Here is a 14532-nt window from a genome sequence, read left to right on the forward strand (position 1 = left end):
AGATGTTTTAAAAATAGGTTGGGGGACTTTCCTGGTGGTCCAGTGGTTAAGACTCCACACTTCCACTGCAGGGGGTACAGGTTCGATCCCTGGTGGGGAAACTAAGATCCCACATGCTGTGCGGTGCAGCCAAAACAGAAACAAACAAAAACAGGTTGGGAGACATTTTGTGTATTTCCAAATATGTATTCAGTGTTTACCACCTGCCAGCTACTGTTCTAGGCACTGGGATACAGCAGTGAGGAGGAAATGGATAAAGACCCCTGCCTTCATGGATCTTAAACCTAATGCTGCACATATGTGAAATAAGATATTGAAAAAGTGTCTTTCTGGCAAACTTAGTTTTTTTTTAAATAAAAATTTTAGCAGTTGGATAATTTAGGATTTTCTTTTGAGCTTCCCTATTTAATTTTGAGGTTTTTCTGTCACATTAAAGTGAAACTAAGAATGAATCATAACATATAAGATAGGTGGGGCTAATCCCATACACTGCGTATATTGCTGAAGTCTCCTATTCAGACAGCTCTCACAGGGGCCTTTAGTAAAATTACTCTACTGGTGGTACTCATATGGGATTTCTGTCACTTTTTATACTCTGAAATAAAGCTTATGTAGACGTTGATGGAAATGGTTTATATTGCTTTACTTATATTTGTCTTATAATTGGTTTTGTATGAGATAAGCAGCTTTCAGCTGTCTGCACAGAATGTAAGGGAAGAGTTTGAAGCCCACAGAATATTAAATAATTTCTTCTTATTATTTAACATTAACTTAAGATATCCTAGTGTCTTGCTCAGAACTCTTTCTGACTCACACTCACTGTTGGCCCCCAACCCTGCTGGGGGAAGGAGCAGAAAAGATTGATAATCATGGATTATGACGAGCTAGAGATGATCTTTTCTCTCTCCTCCAAAATAGATTTTCCTTGTTGGGAAAGTATGTCTAGGAGTTTATACCTGTCTGTAAAGAATACTAAAGGAAAAATCTCTCTCGTTTCCCTTCAACAGATGAAGCACAGGGTGATAAAGCCAAGCAAAGTATCAGGGCAAAGTGTACAGAGTATCTTGATAGAGCAGAAAAACTGAAGGAGTACCTGAAGAAGAAGGAGAAAAAAACACAGAAGCCAGTGAAAGAGGGACAGCCAAGTCCAGCTGATGAGAAGGGGTATGTATTTTAGAGTGAGATTGTACTGTATCGAATTACAGGATAAAATTTAATTTAATTTGTGAAGTAAATTTCTTTTGTTTAAACTAGGTGTTGGCAAACCATGACTCATGGGCCAAATCTGACCTGCTGCCTGCTTTCGTAACTAAAGTTTTATTGGAACACGGCCTCATGCCTTCACTTACCTGTTGTCTGTGGCTGTTTTTGTGCTGTACCAGCAAAGCTGAGTAGTTGTGACAAGGGACCGTATGGCCTACAAAATTTAAAATATTTACTGTCTGGTCCTTTACAGAAAAGGTTTGTGGACCCCTAGTTTACCAAGCTTCGGGGGTGATATACCTCAAATTGCTCTCCTTGACGGCCTGGTAGTAGTAGAAAAAACATTTGGTAGGAATGCTACTCAATTCTTTACCCTCTGGCCATTATGTAATGAAGTTTAAAATTGTAGGAGTAATCTGTGAATTGAATCTTTGACTAGTAGTATTGACTTAGTACTAAGCACATGGACAAAATGAAAAACAACTGGTAATGTAAAACAAATTTTGGATATATAAGTTTTTTGATGTGGATTTGCATCAGATTTGCTTTACTTTATCCTTGTAAAGAAAGCAACACAGCATAATTTATAAACATCAAAACTCATTTTTGAAATATCTTCCTAGATGGGGGATACATCACTTACAGATGCAGAATTTATATATTCAGCACCTAATGTGTGCATGTCAGGCTCTGTGCTGGGCAGTGGGAACGTATTCTACCCAGATCCTCTGGTCATTCTATTAATTGGTGCCAGAAGTGGTTCCAAGTGACAGCATACTCTGAGAAAACAAGACTCTGGGGTGGGGTTATCTGGCCTCGTTGGATATGAAGGCAGGAAATTCTGGTTAGCATTATAGGATGTAATACTTACAGTTCATGGTAAGCAGTGGTACAAGTTACTTAGATAATCCCTGTGGTCACCAGGCATGGAGTGCCTTGAAGGCAGTGCTTTGGGGGCTTTGTGGCTACTACAAAAGGCCATTTTAAGAACTAGAGTTGACAGCCTGCTTCAAACTACATGGGAGAGTTTGAAAAAACTTACAAGCTCAAGGTTTTGTATTCTCTGTTCAACACATGGTCGGGGAACCAGGGAGTTCCTTTGATACCCTAAGAATATTTTATCTTACAGCTCTAGCATTGGCATGACAAAAATTAGACCCCAGCTGATCTCGTAGCTTATTGGATTTCAAAATCAGTTGAACCTCACTGGGTTTCTTATGTGAAAGTTGGGGCATGTATTGTAAGACTGGGACTCCAAATGAAAATGAAATGAAAACTGTTGGGAAGGATCAGTTGACCTCAAGTACCTGGACCCCCAGATCTCACTGAGACCCCCTGGCCAGCAGAAACGTCCTCTCCCCTGGGAGTTGAGCCTCACCTGGTCTTGCTTGGAGACCGTGTAGTGTCCCTCCTAAGATGTCTGCCTAGCAGGGGGATGCCAGTTCTGTGTTGGATGGCGGGACCCACTTTAAGCTGAAATGGGGTAAAGCAAAGAAGCAATTACCTCTTGCTAATGGATGCACAAAAGTAAATGGAGATAAAGCACAGATGCTCACAGACACAGTTCAAAGCTGTGGCAGCTCGGTGCTGAGATGGAGTGTGGTTCTCGGAAGGCGCTTGGTGGGGCCACTCTCACTGCTCAGGGTGTGTGATGCCTCATAAGAGCTCACTGCAAAACAAACGCTAAATGCTATTTTCGTTTTTTGCCTTTCTTCATAAAAGCAATAATCGTCTTTGGATATCTTTCAGTTACTGAAAACGGGTACTAATGTAGGTCTTTTGTAAAAGCTAAGTGGCATAAAGCAGACTTTGGGAAAGCAGGGATCCCTGTAGTGCAGTCCCTTACAGAATTCGAGGGCCAGGGAGTCAAGTTTGGATTCCGTATGGCTAGGAGAAATGCCCCCTCCACCAGGGTAGTTCCCGCAGGGGTCCCACTGCAGCCACCTCCCTTGCCCAGCATTCCGGTGCCGGGGAGTGGGCAGAGGGCCCTGCCACAGCACCCTCCGCAGAGCGGTGCTTTCGCCTACAGGCATCTCCTCGCATGCAGCCCTTACCTCAGTTGCTTGGCTTCTGCCTTCCCGGAGGACTTGGGTCTCCTGTGGAGCCTCAGCTGCAGGGGAGCCTGGGAAGGGCAGTTTTATAACAAGTACAGTCTTTACTGTACAAGAAAGCGCAGTAGAAGAAGGTTGGAGTGAATGTCAAGGTGAATCAGTTTGCAGTCTCCACCTTACCCATAAATAACCCCACCATCCTGTGATAACCAAGCAAGCCCGTTCTGAGATGAAACCTGTCAATCTTTTTATTCCCCTTTATGTCTTACATGTGAAAAATAATGTAATGCCATATTTTTTGCTTTGAAGATTGCAGTGTATTCTGTCACATGCTAATCCTTATAATTGAATATACATTATTTCTAATTTCCCTATTGCAAACAATATGGGCATGATTATCCTTGTAGTCAAATTCTTGAACTCATTTAAAATTGTTTCCTCAGAATAAATCCCTAGATATGAAACGTGTGCATTGATCTCCTTGTTCTTTGGGGTCCGTTCATTTTCATCAAAAGCTTCATCCATCCTTTGGAACCCCCAGGCTAAGGGTTATGCACCTTTGTACCTTAAATAGTTGATATTTTGGGGGTTTTTTTCCCTCCTAGTTATGGCTTCTTGTTCTAATATATAGTTTGCCTGGTCCTGATTTTTTTTATTGTTAATTGTTTACAACACTCCTGTAATTCATCTTAAATCTTTTGTGGAATGAGGTGTGGGTCATGCATTTATGAATTAATATCGGTACATAAATAGGTATGCCGTGGGAATTTGGAGCTAGTTCCTGACTTCATTCTGGTCTTTTTGTCCATTTCCTGTTCATGATTCCATTTTGATGGGTAATATGCCTGCTTACTATTTTGTTTAGTATATTCTGAAAAGTAATAAAATAAGCTTAACTTTTAATGTGAGTGTCTTATTTTGCCACTTAAATTACGGATATTTCAGGTTAATCTTTTCCTTTATTTTTTGTCTTAGTTTGATAGCAATGAGTGATCATTTGAATATATTAAATTCTTTTTATTAGGAATGACAGTGATGGGGAAGGAGAATGTGATGATCCTGAAAAAAAGAAACTACAGAGTCAACTTCAAGGTTGCTTTAGATTTCATTTTTAAATTTACTATTTTATTTTTTAAAAACTCATAGTGAATTGTCTATTTGAATTGGGTTTTTTTCCCACCTGTATTTAAATGAGGTTCAAGAACTGGCTTTGGTTCCCAGTGGTCACATGCTGGCTTTGTTGAGACCATTTTTATAAGATTTGCTCTATAGGGTCTCTAATGGGTTGGGTTTTTTCCATGCAGTAAAAATATTGTTTCATTTTATATCTGCCTTAAAAAGCTTACTCTCTTTCGTCTTATTTGCCCCCTTTTAGAGAGGGTAGCAGTTATACTATTAGCTTACTGTAAAATCTGATGGTATTGAAATTTCCTGTCAGGAACAGAATGCATTAGGACTCACACTTGGCTTTTATTGCTGTTGCTGTAGCTTATTCATTGATGCTATTTATTTCATGTTTCCTACCTGCTCTTCCTAATCTGCTTTTTTATCCTATTTCAGCATTCCCATTTACATTTCCCTCTTTCCGCTTTCAGTTTTTTACCTTCCACACCTATAAAAGCCCTTTCTCCTCTATTGTAGGGAAGTGGCATGATCCAGAGGGCATAGACTGTAGCTCCATTCACATCTGGATTCCACTCTGGGATCTGCTGCTTAAATCTGTCTAGTCTTGGGCAAGTTCCCTAACCTCTCAGAGTCTGAGACCCAACTCTAAAATGGAAGTTAAGAATACTTTCAGGGCAATTAAAAGGTTAATGACAATGTAAAAACTGCCTAATATTGCATCTGACAGTACTAGGGACTCAATAAATAGTAGCTCTGTGTATCTAAAAAGGCATCTATTTAATTGCTGGCTTCTTCAGTTACTGAGACTTGATTGTTCTTTGATATGTTATCTAATGATTTTTCAAGTTGAATTTTTGCTCAGTCATTGGTAACATGTATTTTATTCATTTGAATCTTGCTGAATAGAACACATATCTGGGAAAGATACCCATTATATAGGGTCAGCCTTAGTTAGTGATTGGTGAACTTACCTAGCTTGGCCAGACCTCTAATCTTGCTATTCTGATCTCCATTTTGGTAATATTTCTGTCTTACCGACCCCTCTGGGATGTATAGGGTAATACTATAAGGATAGTATTTTGAAAACACTATAGTTAATGAGGGTATTTTTACACGCCAGCTTCAATGGTGGGTGTAGTCCAAGGGCAGTAACTGAGTTTCCACTGCCTCGAGCAGTGTGGTCATGCTTCATCCTCGGTGAGTATTTTTGGGCAACCCAGTGGTCCATGCCAAGTGGCTTTATTTTACTTGTAAGGCAAAAACCTTTTTCCTATCTGTTCTTTTGGTTTTGTTCCTCCTCTCTCTGGCTCTGCCCCACTGAAGTAAAAATTGGATTGCATCTTTAATTTTGAAAAAGATATAATTTTTAATAAGGAATTTTTTTTTTACATTTCCTTTGAGTGATAATAAGGCCCAGGGATGTATAAAAATACAGATGCTTAAAACATTTAAATGAGGAAATTTATTTGGAATTTCAGGATGAAATAGAATATGTAGGAGTCCTAGCCTTTCGTATCTGAGAGTCCTTTTTCTCCATCTTTTAGTTTCATGGGTTGCTGATGGATTTCATCATATAATATCCTTTTTTGAATCTTTCCTCATTTTTCCTGAAACAATTTTCCAAATCTTTTTACTTCTGTTTTAGGTTATCACATTAAGTGTAATATTTTATTATTAAAATTAAAGTTCATGATTTGAATTTTCTGTTAATTTTGATATTCAGTGACTTTGAGGTTAAATAACATATTAGTATAATAAATAGTATAATCAAAAAATGGATAAATTTATACAATTGGGAATTATCAAATTATTTGGCTTTTATTTTCTAATAATCCCTCTCTTTTAATTTTAAAAATCATTAATCAGTGTCTAATAATTGATACTACTTTTGTCTAAATAGTCTCTTATCACTGACATTCCAAAGTCACCTAACTTGAACTTTTAAAGAGAAAAGTATTAGTTAAATGTGAAGATAAATTATGACACATTTAGAAAATTCATAATAAAAAATTTTAGTTGACCAGATAATGCTTATATATAAATTTACTTTTGTTTAACTGACACAAAATCCTATCAGATGACGTAATATTTTTCTCATGTAGGGTTACTAATCTGTATGGGACATAGAAAAGAAAAAGTGAATTGACCTTTTTTCTTAATTTATACTTGGTCTGAACTTTTAGAATGCTAAAAGCGTTTATGGTTTCATTTCATTATTTTTTTTCATAAACTTATTTATTTTCATCTGTATTGGGTCTTTGTTGCTGTGCGCGGGCTTTCTCTAGTTGTGGCGAGCGGGGGCTACTCTTCCTGGCTGTGCGCGGGCTTCTCATTGCGGTGGCTTTTTTTGTTCCAGAGCACGGGCTCTAGGTGTGCGGGCTCAGTAGTTGTGGCTCGCGGGCTCTAGAGCGCAGGCTCAGTAGTTTGTGGCGCACAGGCTTAGTTGCTCTGTGGCATGTGGGATCTTTCCGGACCAGGGCTCGAACCCATGTCCCCTGCATTGGCAGGTGGATTCTTAACCATTGCGCCACCAGGGAAGTCCCTCATTTCATTTTAATGTATAGTTAAAGATTTTCATAATTTAGGGAAGTAAGTTGCAGAGTATAGCATTCTTAGAATAACAGATGATCTTTCAAAACAAGAAAAAATACCCATAAAACTAATATCATAGGTAATCAGTAGATTGTGTGAGTGGTGATATTATACTTAAAACAATTACACATCACCTTTGAACAGGCTACTTTGTAGTTTGTAGTTGAGCAATTTCTATATACTGAAAATTGGGAAAGATTTTGATAAAAGATCTGGAAAGTTTTGCCAGCACGCTATAGTAAGAGAAATCTTTTGTAGACTCTTACTGATTTTTACTTCTCCTTACGGCAACAGTTTGCTATGGCTTTTGAATATAGTCCAAAAACTAAATCATTTGAATGACTTTGTTAATGTACAAAAACTGTAAATAGGTCTATTTAGAAGCCGAATAGAAAATTTGGCCAATCTTGGGAAAGTATTGCAAGTCTGTAAGAGTACACCTTCTCCTCTCCATCGTCCCTGTCCCTTCCTCGCCCCTCCCTTCCTCTCTCCCTCTATGTGTCTGTCCATCCATCCATCTGCCTGTCTATCTTCAGTTAAAGTTGTTAAGTATATTTTCTTTCTGTAGTTAAGGAGAGCATTAGATCACCATTTCTTTTGGTTAAAAGGAGAAATAGGAGATATTCCAGAATCAACGTACTCAAACATTACAACTACTTTTTGTAATGTTTGGTGCTTTTCCAAGCACTCTAATATTCATTACGTCATTTGATCTTTATACTAACCTGTCTAAGTAGTTTGGGCAGATGGTATTGTTTTTATTTCACCATGAGGAAGTGGAGATAGAAAAGTTAAGTGACTTTACCCCAGGTTATCTGGCTCCCCACCCCAGGCCCTGACTCCCTCTCACTACTCCCTAACAACTTCGGCCTCATCACACACTTTCAGAAATGTTTTTAATACATAGAACTTTTCCAGACAAAGTTATAATGCATTTCTGTATTTCATCATTATTTCATGTTGTCTTCTAAATTTGATGGAATAGTCCTCTTTAAAGATGACCTAATTTTTTGTAGGCGCCATTGTTATAGAGCGACCAAATGTGAAATGGAGCGATGTTGCCGGTCTCGAAGGAGCCAAAGAAGCACTGAAAGAGGCTGTGATATTGCCTATTAAATTTCCTCATCTCTTTACGGGTGAGATGACTTTTAAATAATTATTTTTGATGATTTTTTTTTTTTAAATGTGTTGATGACTGAAGTAAAGTATTGTGAATTCTTGTCATTATATCACGAGTTGTTACCTTAAATTCTGTTGTAAGGCAGTGATATACCTTTACACAGATACTTATTTCATATGCGTATACATATTTGTAATATATTTATTGCAAAAAAACCTAAATGTCAAGCAGTAGGGCATAGGGTAAATCATGGACATACAGTAGAATACTGTGCACTCATTAGAATATAGGATACCATCTACATTAAGAAATTTAGACCTACATTATAATTGACATAGAAGAATGTCCACCTGTATTGTAAAGATCAAAACGCAAGTTACATATTATGTATAGTATGATTCCACGTTGTTAAATAAATGTGTGTGCTGAGAAATAGGTGTAGAAAGATTGACATAAAAATGTTAATATATGTCTAGGAGATGAGATTATGGGTGATTTTTACTTTCTCCTTTGACTTTCATCTGAATTTTTTTGCAGTGGACATGTACTAGTCTTATAAGAATATTTCCATTTCTTGAACAGAGGAGTTAAAATTATTTAACAGTTTCATATGAAGCGCGTATCCTCTAGTAGCTCTTTATCACTGCAAGGAGAATATTGCTAACCCACCATCTGGGTACAGTTGAAGTTACATCTCCAGCAGTAGGTGGTTTGTCTGTGCTGAACCGTTCCTTCACATTGTCCTTTTTGTGACTGATAGCCTGTGTTTGTGATATGGCTATACCCACAGTCTAACAGTGAAACAGAGGTTTTTCCTTTTAAAAACAAGCTGGTTTATGTAGAGAGCAAATCTGTGACATTGGCCTCAAACTGAACAGGTCCAGACAGTGATGTCGTATAGAGCAGTGATGAAGAGCAAGAACCCGTGGGCCACCCATTGTCCACCTAGCTTCGAGGTACGACTCACAACCTCACTTCAGGAATATGAAACTAACAGTGTAAAAGTTGACATCATAATCCTATAAAGGTACAAAAATACGGTTGAACTCATTTTATGTTGTGTTACTTATACCAGTGTTTCCCAAACATGAGTCCTATATGTATCATCTTCATGAATTTTTCCATGTACGTGTACCATTATTTTTTAAATATTTTTCTTTAAATCACTCACATTTAGAGCAGACTTTTTACTAAACTGTAACATAAATATACAAAGACGTGCAGGAACCTATAAGTGTTCAGCTTCATAAATTATCAGAGTACACCTGTATAATCATCACCCAGATAAAAAAGTACTGCTGGTAACCTAGAAATCCCTCTCTGCCTCTTTCCTCCCCAGAGGTAATCACTCTTTTGACTTCTAATACCGTAAATTGTTCTGCTCACTTTTTTTTACTTAGTAACTTTATTTTAGAAGACTTCTTTGTATCTCTATAAATGGAAAAAGTAGTGGTTTTTTAGAATGCATTTTAAAAATTACTTAATTGAAAAGTATTTGTATACCACCTAAAAGCATCTCATTGCCACCAATGGTATATGTACTACACTTAAGGGCACACTGATTGATAATTGCAGACATTTAAAATAGGCAAATAGAATTCAAGGAAAAGTTGAGGCTTTCATAACAATAAACATGATATTTAGTTTTGCCATCAGTCATCTGTATATCATTCTTTTAGAGACACCATGTGTCCACCCACAGTTTACACCTAGTAGTTTTTTTTAATGTGTATTTGATATTTTATTGCCAGTTGTAACCCAGCCTGGTTTATTTAAGGCAGCATTATAATTTCTCATTAGCAGAATTGAGATACAAAGAATTTACTTGTTCACTTGCTATTATGTTTTGGCAAAACTAGTATTTAAGGTAGAGTCCGTTTATCATTCCCCAAGCACTGGAATGGGAATCTGCCACCTGAAATAACCTGTGCTTCCTTGTGGAATCAGGAATTGAGTAGAACTTCACGAGTCATCCAAACTGTGTTAGTTTCACTCCTCCAAAGGTCATAAGTATTTTTTAAAAAATATTTCCAGCTGCCCTTCCCCTGTGAGTATAGTTTCTCCTACAATATTCTGATGTTGAGCAGTGCACATAGTAGATGATCAGGAAATACCTTTTAACTGAATTCTTTTCTCTTCAATAGACTGGAAGGCCTTGGAAGGCAGAGATCCTTGTATTCATAGTTCTCTGCCTACATGTCGTGGTTTCAATACGTAGTGGTTGAATGAGTGAGCAAGCAAATGAACTTCCTCTTAGAAGGATTATAGCTATATACACACAGTTTTGACAAAGTGGTCTCTAGAAAAAGCAAAGTACACTTAGGACATACTTACCTTAGACTGATTTATTTAAATTTTGTTTTATTCTACGGCTAGCTTTAGAGTGGAAACCTCTTCACGGTATTCTTCACTGTGGATGATGTCTCTGGTAACTGAAGTTAACAGTCTTGAAAGTCTCATGTTATTTTTCTAATGCAAATTTTAGGCAAGAGAACACCTTGGAGGGGAATCCTGTTATTTGGGCCACCTGGAACAGGAAAATCCTATTTAGCCAAAGCTGTAGCAACAGAAGCAAACAACTCAACATTTTTCTCAATATCTTCCTCTGACCTTGTTTCTAAGTGGCTAGGTGAAAGTGAAAAGTAAGTAGTAAATTGACTTTTTTTTTTTTTAAGTTTTTCTTTGCCTGGTAGTCACTATTTCAGTCTATAAAGTGATAGGTTTCTTATATCCTTAATAGACATTCAAAAAAAGTGCTATTATAAATACAGGTGGTATTCATTTCTGTTAGATTAGTCCCTAGTTTGGAATTTATTTCGTAGGGAGAAGATAGCATATATGATATGTGTATGGTTTAGTAAATCGTAAAATGAATTATCCAAATGTAGTAATCTTATTTTATAGATCAAAACGTGATGATACTTTTTAATCTATAGAGTTCCTGTAATATTGGTATATTGTTTTGTTTTAGTTTTTTCATTGTCATGTGTCATTGACTATTTTTTTTAGAAATTGAAACCTTTATTTATTTTTAGGCAAGTTAAGTACTTATTCCAACTTGCCAGAGAGAATAAACCTTCCATTATCTTCATTGATGAAATTGATTCTCTGTGTGGTTCAAGAAGTGAAAATGAAAGTGAAGCTGCACGTAGAATTAAGACAGAGTTCCTAGTTCAAATGCAAGGTAGTGTTACTGATTTTTTAAAATAGTTTCTCTTTATTGTATAACCATTATTATGATAGTAATGGAAAAAATTTCAAGCAGAATTTCTCCGTTCTTATAGGCCAAGTCTTATGCCCGGTCTCATTCTGATCCATATGCATACATAATTTTTACCCAGTTGTAATCATCTCGTTGGTATAAATAGTGAAGAGATTAATATATTCACTTATAACATGCCAGAAACAATATCAATAAAAGGAATATGTAAACTTCAAACTAAATCTTTCAAGAAATATTTTGAAAAGAATATTAATAGTATTTTCCCACAGTTTAGGAGAGTCTAGGGCATATTTGCATCATATTCTAGTAATAAGAAATGTGGTTAAGTACAGTTTTTTTCAGAGAGAAAGTCTCAAGATGAGGCATTTTAACATTAAAGTACCACGTTCATAAGAACATGCAGATGATGTTCAAAGAACACTTGAAATGACAAATTATTTAAAACATTTCCTATTTTGATGCAGGGGTTGGTGTGGACAATGATGGAATTTTGGTTCTGGGAGCTACAAACATACCCTGGGTTCTGGATTCTGCCATTAGGCGAAGGTATGATGATACAGTAAATATCTTATTTCTAATTACAATATAATAAGTGAATATTAATTCCCATTCTGTCTAGTTGAGGAGGCATTCTGATAACTTAGAATGTTTTTTAATGTGCTCGAACCCTATTGACCCCTGCCTTGGGGAAGAGAGGCAGGCATTTGTTTGTTTGCCTCCTGTGTTCAAGATCCAAGATTTACACCTACTGGAATCTTTCGCATTGGAAAGTATGTTACCTAATGCTTACTTTAGTTCTAATTAAGTTTAGTAGGTGCACTGATGCTTCAGAAATTTACATATATAGTTTGATATTTCAATGGAAAAACCTTCCATTGAAGGTTTTTCCATTTTGCTAAATATAAAATTTTAGCAAAATGACAATTCTACAAGTTAAAGTATGCTAAGAAAGATATAGTTTCAGTTTAAAAAGTTCTGTCTATAATTTTTTAACTGAATATGAAACTTGAGCTACAGGAAAGGTATACAGACTCCTTACTTTTCACTGCTTCACAATTCCCTATCCCATTGATTTAATTGTGCATGGTAAAAATGAACACTTCAGTTTTTGCTGCTTTTACCCCATTCACTTGATGGTTTGCCAGAATGTTAGATTACCAGCCAGTATCAAGAAAGGAAATGTGCTGATTATTTTTGAAAAATGGCCTAATTCTAAACCCATCTCTAGAGATGGTGGAAACTTTTAAAATTCCTCTTATTGCCACAGAGAATAATTACCTGGAGAAGAAAATGTCTTCACAGACCCATTTAAATTGTCCCTCATTGCTTCCTCCTTATCTCCAAATGCTGAAATTCTAAGAAGGCAAGCAAAATTATAAGATTTTGAGTAATTTTACTCTTTAGAATTTAGGTAATTCTTTTGTCATCTCTTATTTCACACTTTTAATCATATTAATCCCTTGATCAGGAGTTCAGAGTGTCTTTCTACAGGAAATTGTAATCCTGAAGGACATGTCGTGTCATGAATTCCAGACATGTAAACACTCTGGCCAAAATAATTCAAAAATCATGTGAGAAAAACTAAAGCACTCCAGACTGGTTCCCTGGCTATTTTGGTTTTATTTGTTTTTTGTTAATGTGTTCTGGATATTTTCCCTTTATTAACCTAAATATGTATCTGTTTAACTCTGATGGATATGGGCCCATTTATTTTATTCAGCTTAACTTTGTATAAATGAGAATATCTAAATATCTTGTTTCTTCTTGAAAAACTAATTTTTAATAGAAATTAAATATTATTATATAGTAATATTCTTGATGTAATTTTTCTTTTCATTTTAAGATTTGAGAAACGAATTTATATTCCTTTGCCTGAGTCCCACGCCCGAGCAGCAATGTTTAAACTGCACTTGGGGACCACTCAGAACAGTCTAACAGAAGCAGATGTCCGGGAACTTGGGAAGAAAACTGAAGGCTATTCAGGGGCAGACATAAGTGTCATTGTACGTGATGCACTTATGCAGCCAGTTAGGAAAGTACAGTCAGCTACTCATTTTAAAAAGGTAAGGAACTCTTATCCATCTTTTCATATATTTTTAAAATCAAGTTTTGAGACCATGATTGACTTGTCTTTGAAGAATTTTAGGAAGATTTCAGTTTTGTATAATAAATAAGTAGATTTACATAAAAGATTACGTTTCCGTTTCATTGAAAATAAGTTCTCCCAAAGTGTTTTAAAACTTTGTATGCAGTGATTTTTGAAGTATTTATTATTTTGATGTAAGTATAGAAACTTAAATCTATGATTGTCTCTGATGTAACTAGAATATCCTCGAGCAGAATCTGGTACGTTTACACCTCATTAATAAAGTAAAAATAATAATAGCTAATATTGTTTAAATATTCACGTGCCCAGCACTGTGTTTGCTCCATCATCTTCCTATTTTATTTGGTCCTCACAGAAGCTCTACAAAAGGTACATATAGCCAGCCACCTGTTGATGGTTAGTCCTAGACTAACATGATTAAACTGGGACGTGGATGTTTTTAACACAGTTTGCCAAGGTACAGCTAGAGAGGATTGGAGGTGTGATTTTTCTCTAGGTAAGGTGTACTTCAGAAGCCTCAACCGTTCTTCTCTCCTGCTCCTCCCATGCACTGTTTGGTCTGCATGAATGACTTGAGTGTATATGGTTGGAGAGAGAATTTTGTGAAAAGACTATGGTCTTGGGATATTCAACTTAAGTAACAGTAGACTAGGTAATTTGGACCAGCTCTCTTGCTGAGGACAGCAGTCTCCAGTATGCTTATGAACGTAGATATGAAAATCCTGAAACACTGTTAGCAAACCTAATCCATCGGTATATGACAAACTAATATGTCATGACTCTGATACACATATATGTCTGTTATATACCACAGTAAAATAATTTTTTTTAAAAAATGAGGAGCTTGATTTAAAACCTGAATTTGAAGCCTGACTCTACAATTTACTTGTTTTATCTACTTGACCAAATTGCATTACCTTTTTAAGTCTCATTTTTTATCATCTCTTAAGTAAGGATGATAATACTACTTTGAAATACTCTTATGAAAATGAAATGAAGGAATATTCATAAAACAGCTGTCATGGTACCTGAATAGCCCAGTAAATATTACTCATGTCTTCTTCAGCCATTTCATTACTGAGAGAAACATGGTGAGCTCAGAATCAAGTTT

General features: G+C 36.3%; 1 protein-coding gene across 1 annotated transcript in view; it reads left to right on the plus strand.

Moving 5' to 3' along the window:
- Nucleotides 1–14532, plus strand: part of VPS4B (vacuolar protein sorting 4 homolog B) — a 30926-nt gene that overhangs the window by 11738 nt on the left and 4656 nt on the right. Inside the window, exons 3-9 of the mRNA XM_061169078.1 lie at nucleotides 1008–1164; nucleotides 4279–4346; nucleotides 7988–8107; nucleotides 10577–10733; nucleotides 11127–11275; nucleotides 11779–11860; nucleotides 13158–13377. Of these exons, the coding sequence (XP_061025061.1) occupies nucleotides 1008–1164; nucleotides 4279–4346; nucleotides 7988–8107; nucleotides 10577–10733; nucleotides 11127–11275; nucleotides 11779–11860; nucleotides 13158–13377 (953 nt within the window). The remainder of the gene's footprint in view (nucleotides 1–1007; nucleotides 1165–4278; nucleotides 4347–7987; nucleotides 8108–10576; nucleotides 10734–11126; nucleotides 11276–11778; nucleotides 11861–13157; nucleotides 13378–14532) is intronic.

The sequence above is a fragment of the Eubalaena glacialis genome, chromosome 15 (assembly GCF_028564815.1).
Source record: "Eubalaena glacialis isolate mEubGla1 chromosome 15, mEubGla1.1.hap2.+ XY, whole genome shotgun sequence".
NCBI classification, from domain to species: domain Eukaryota; kingdom Metazoa; phylum Chordata; class Mammalia; order Artiodactyla; family Balaenidae; genus Eubalaena; species Eubalaena glacialis.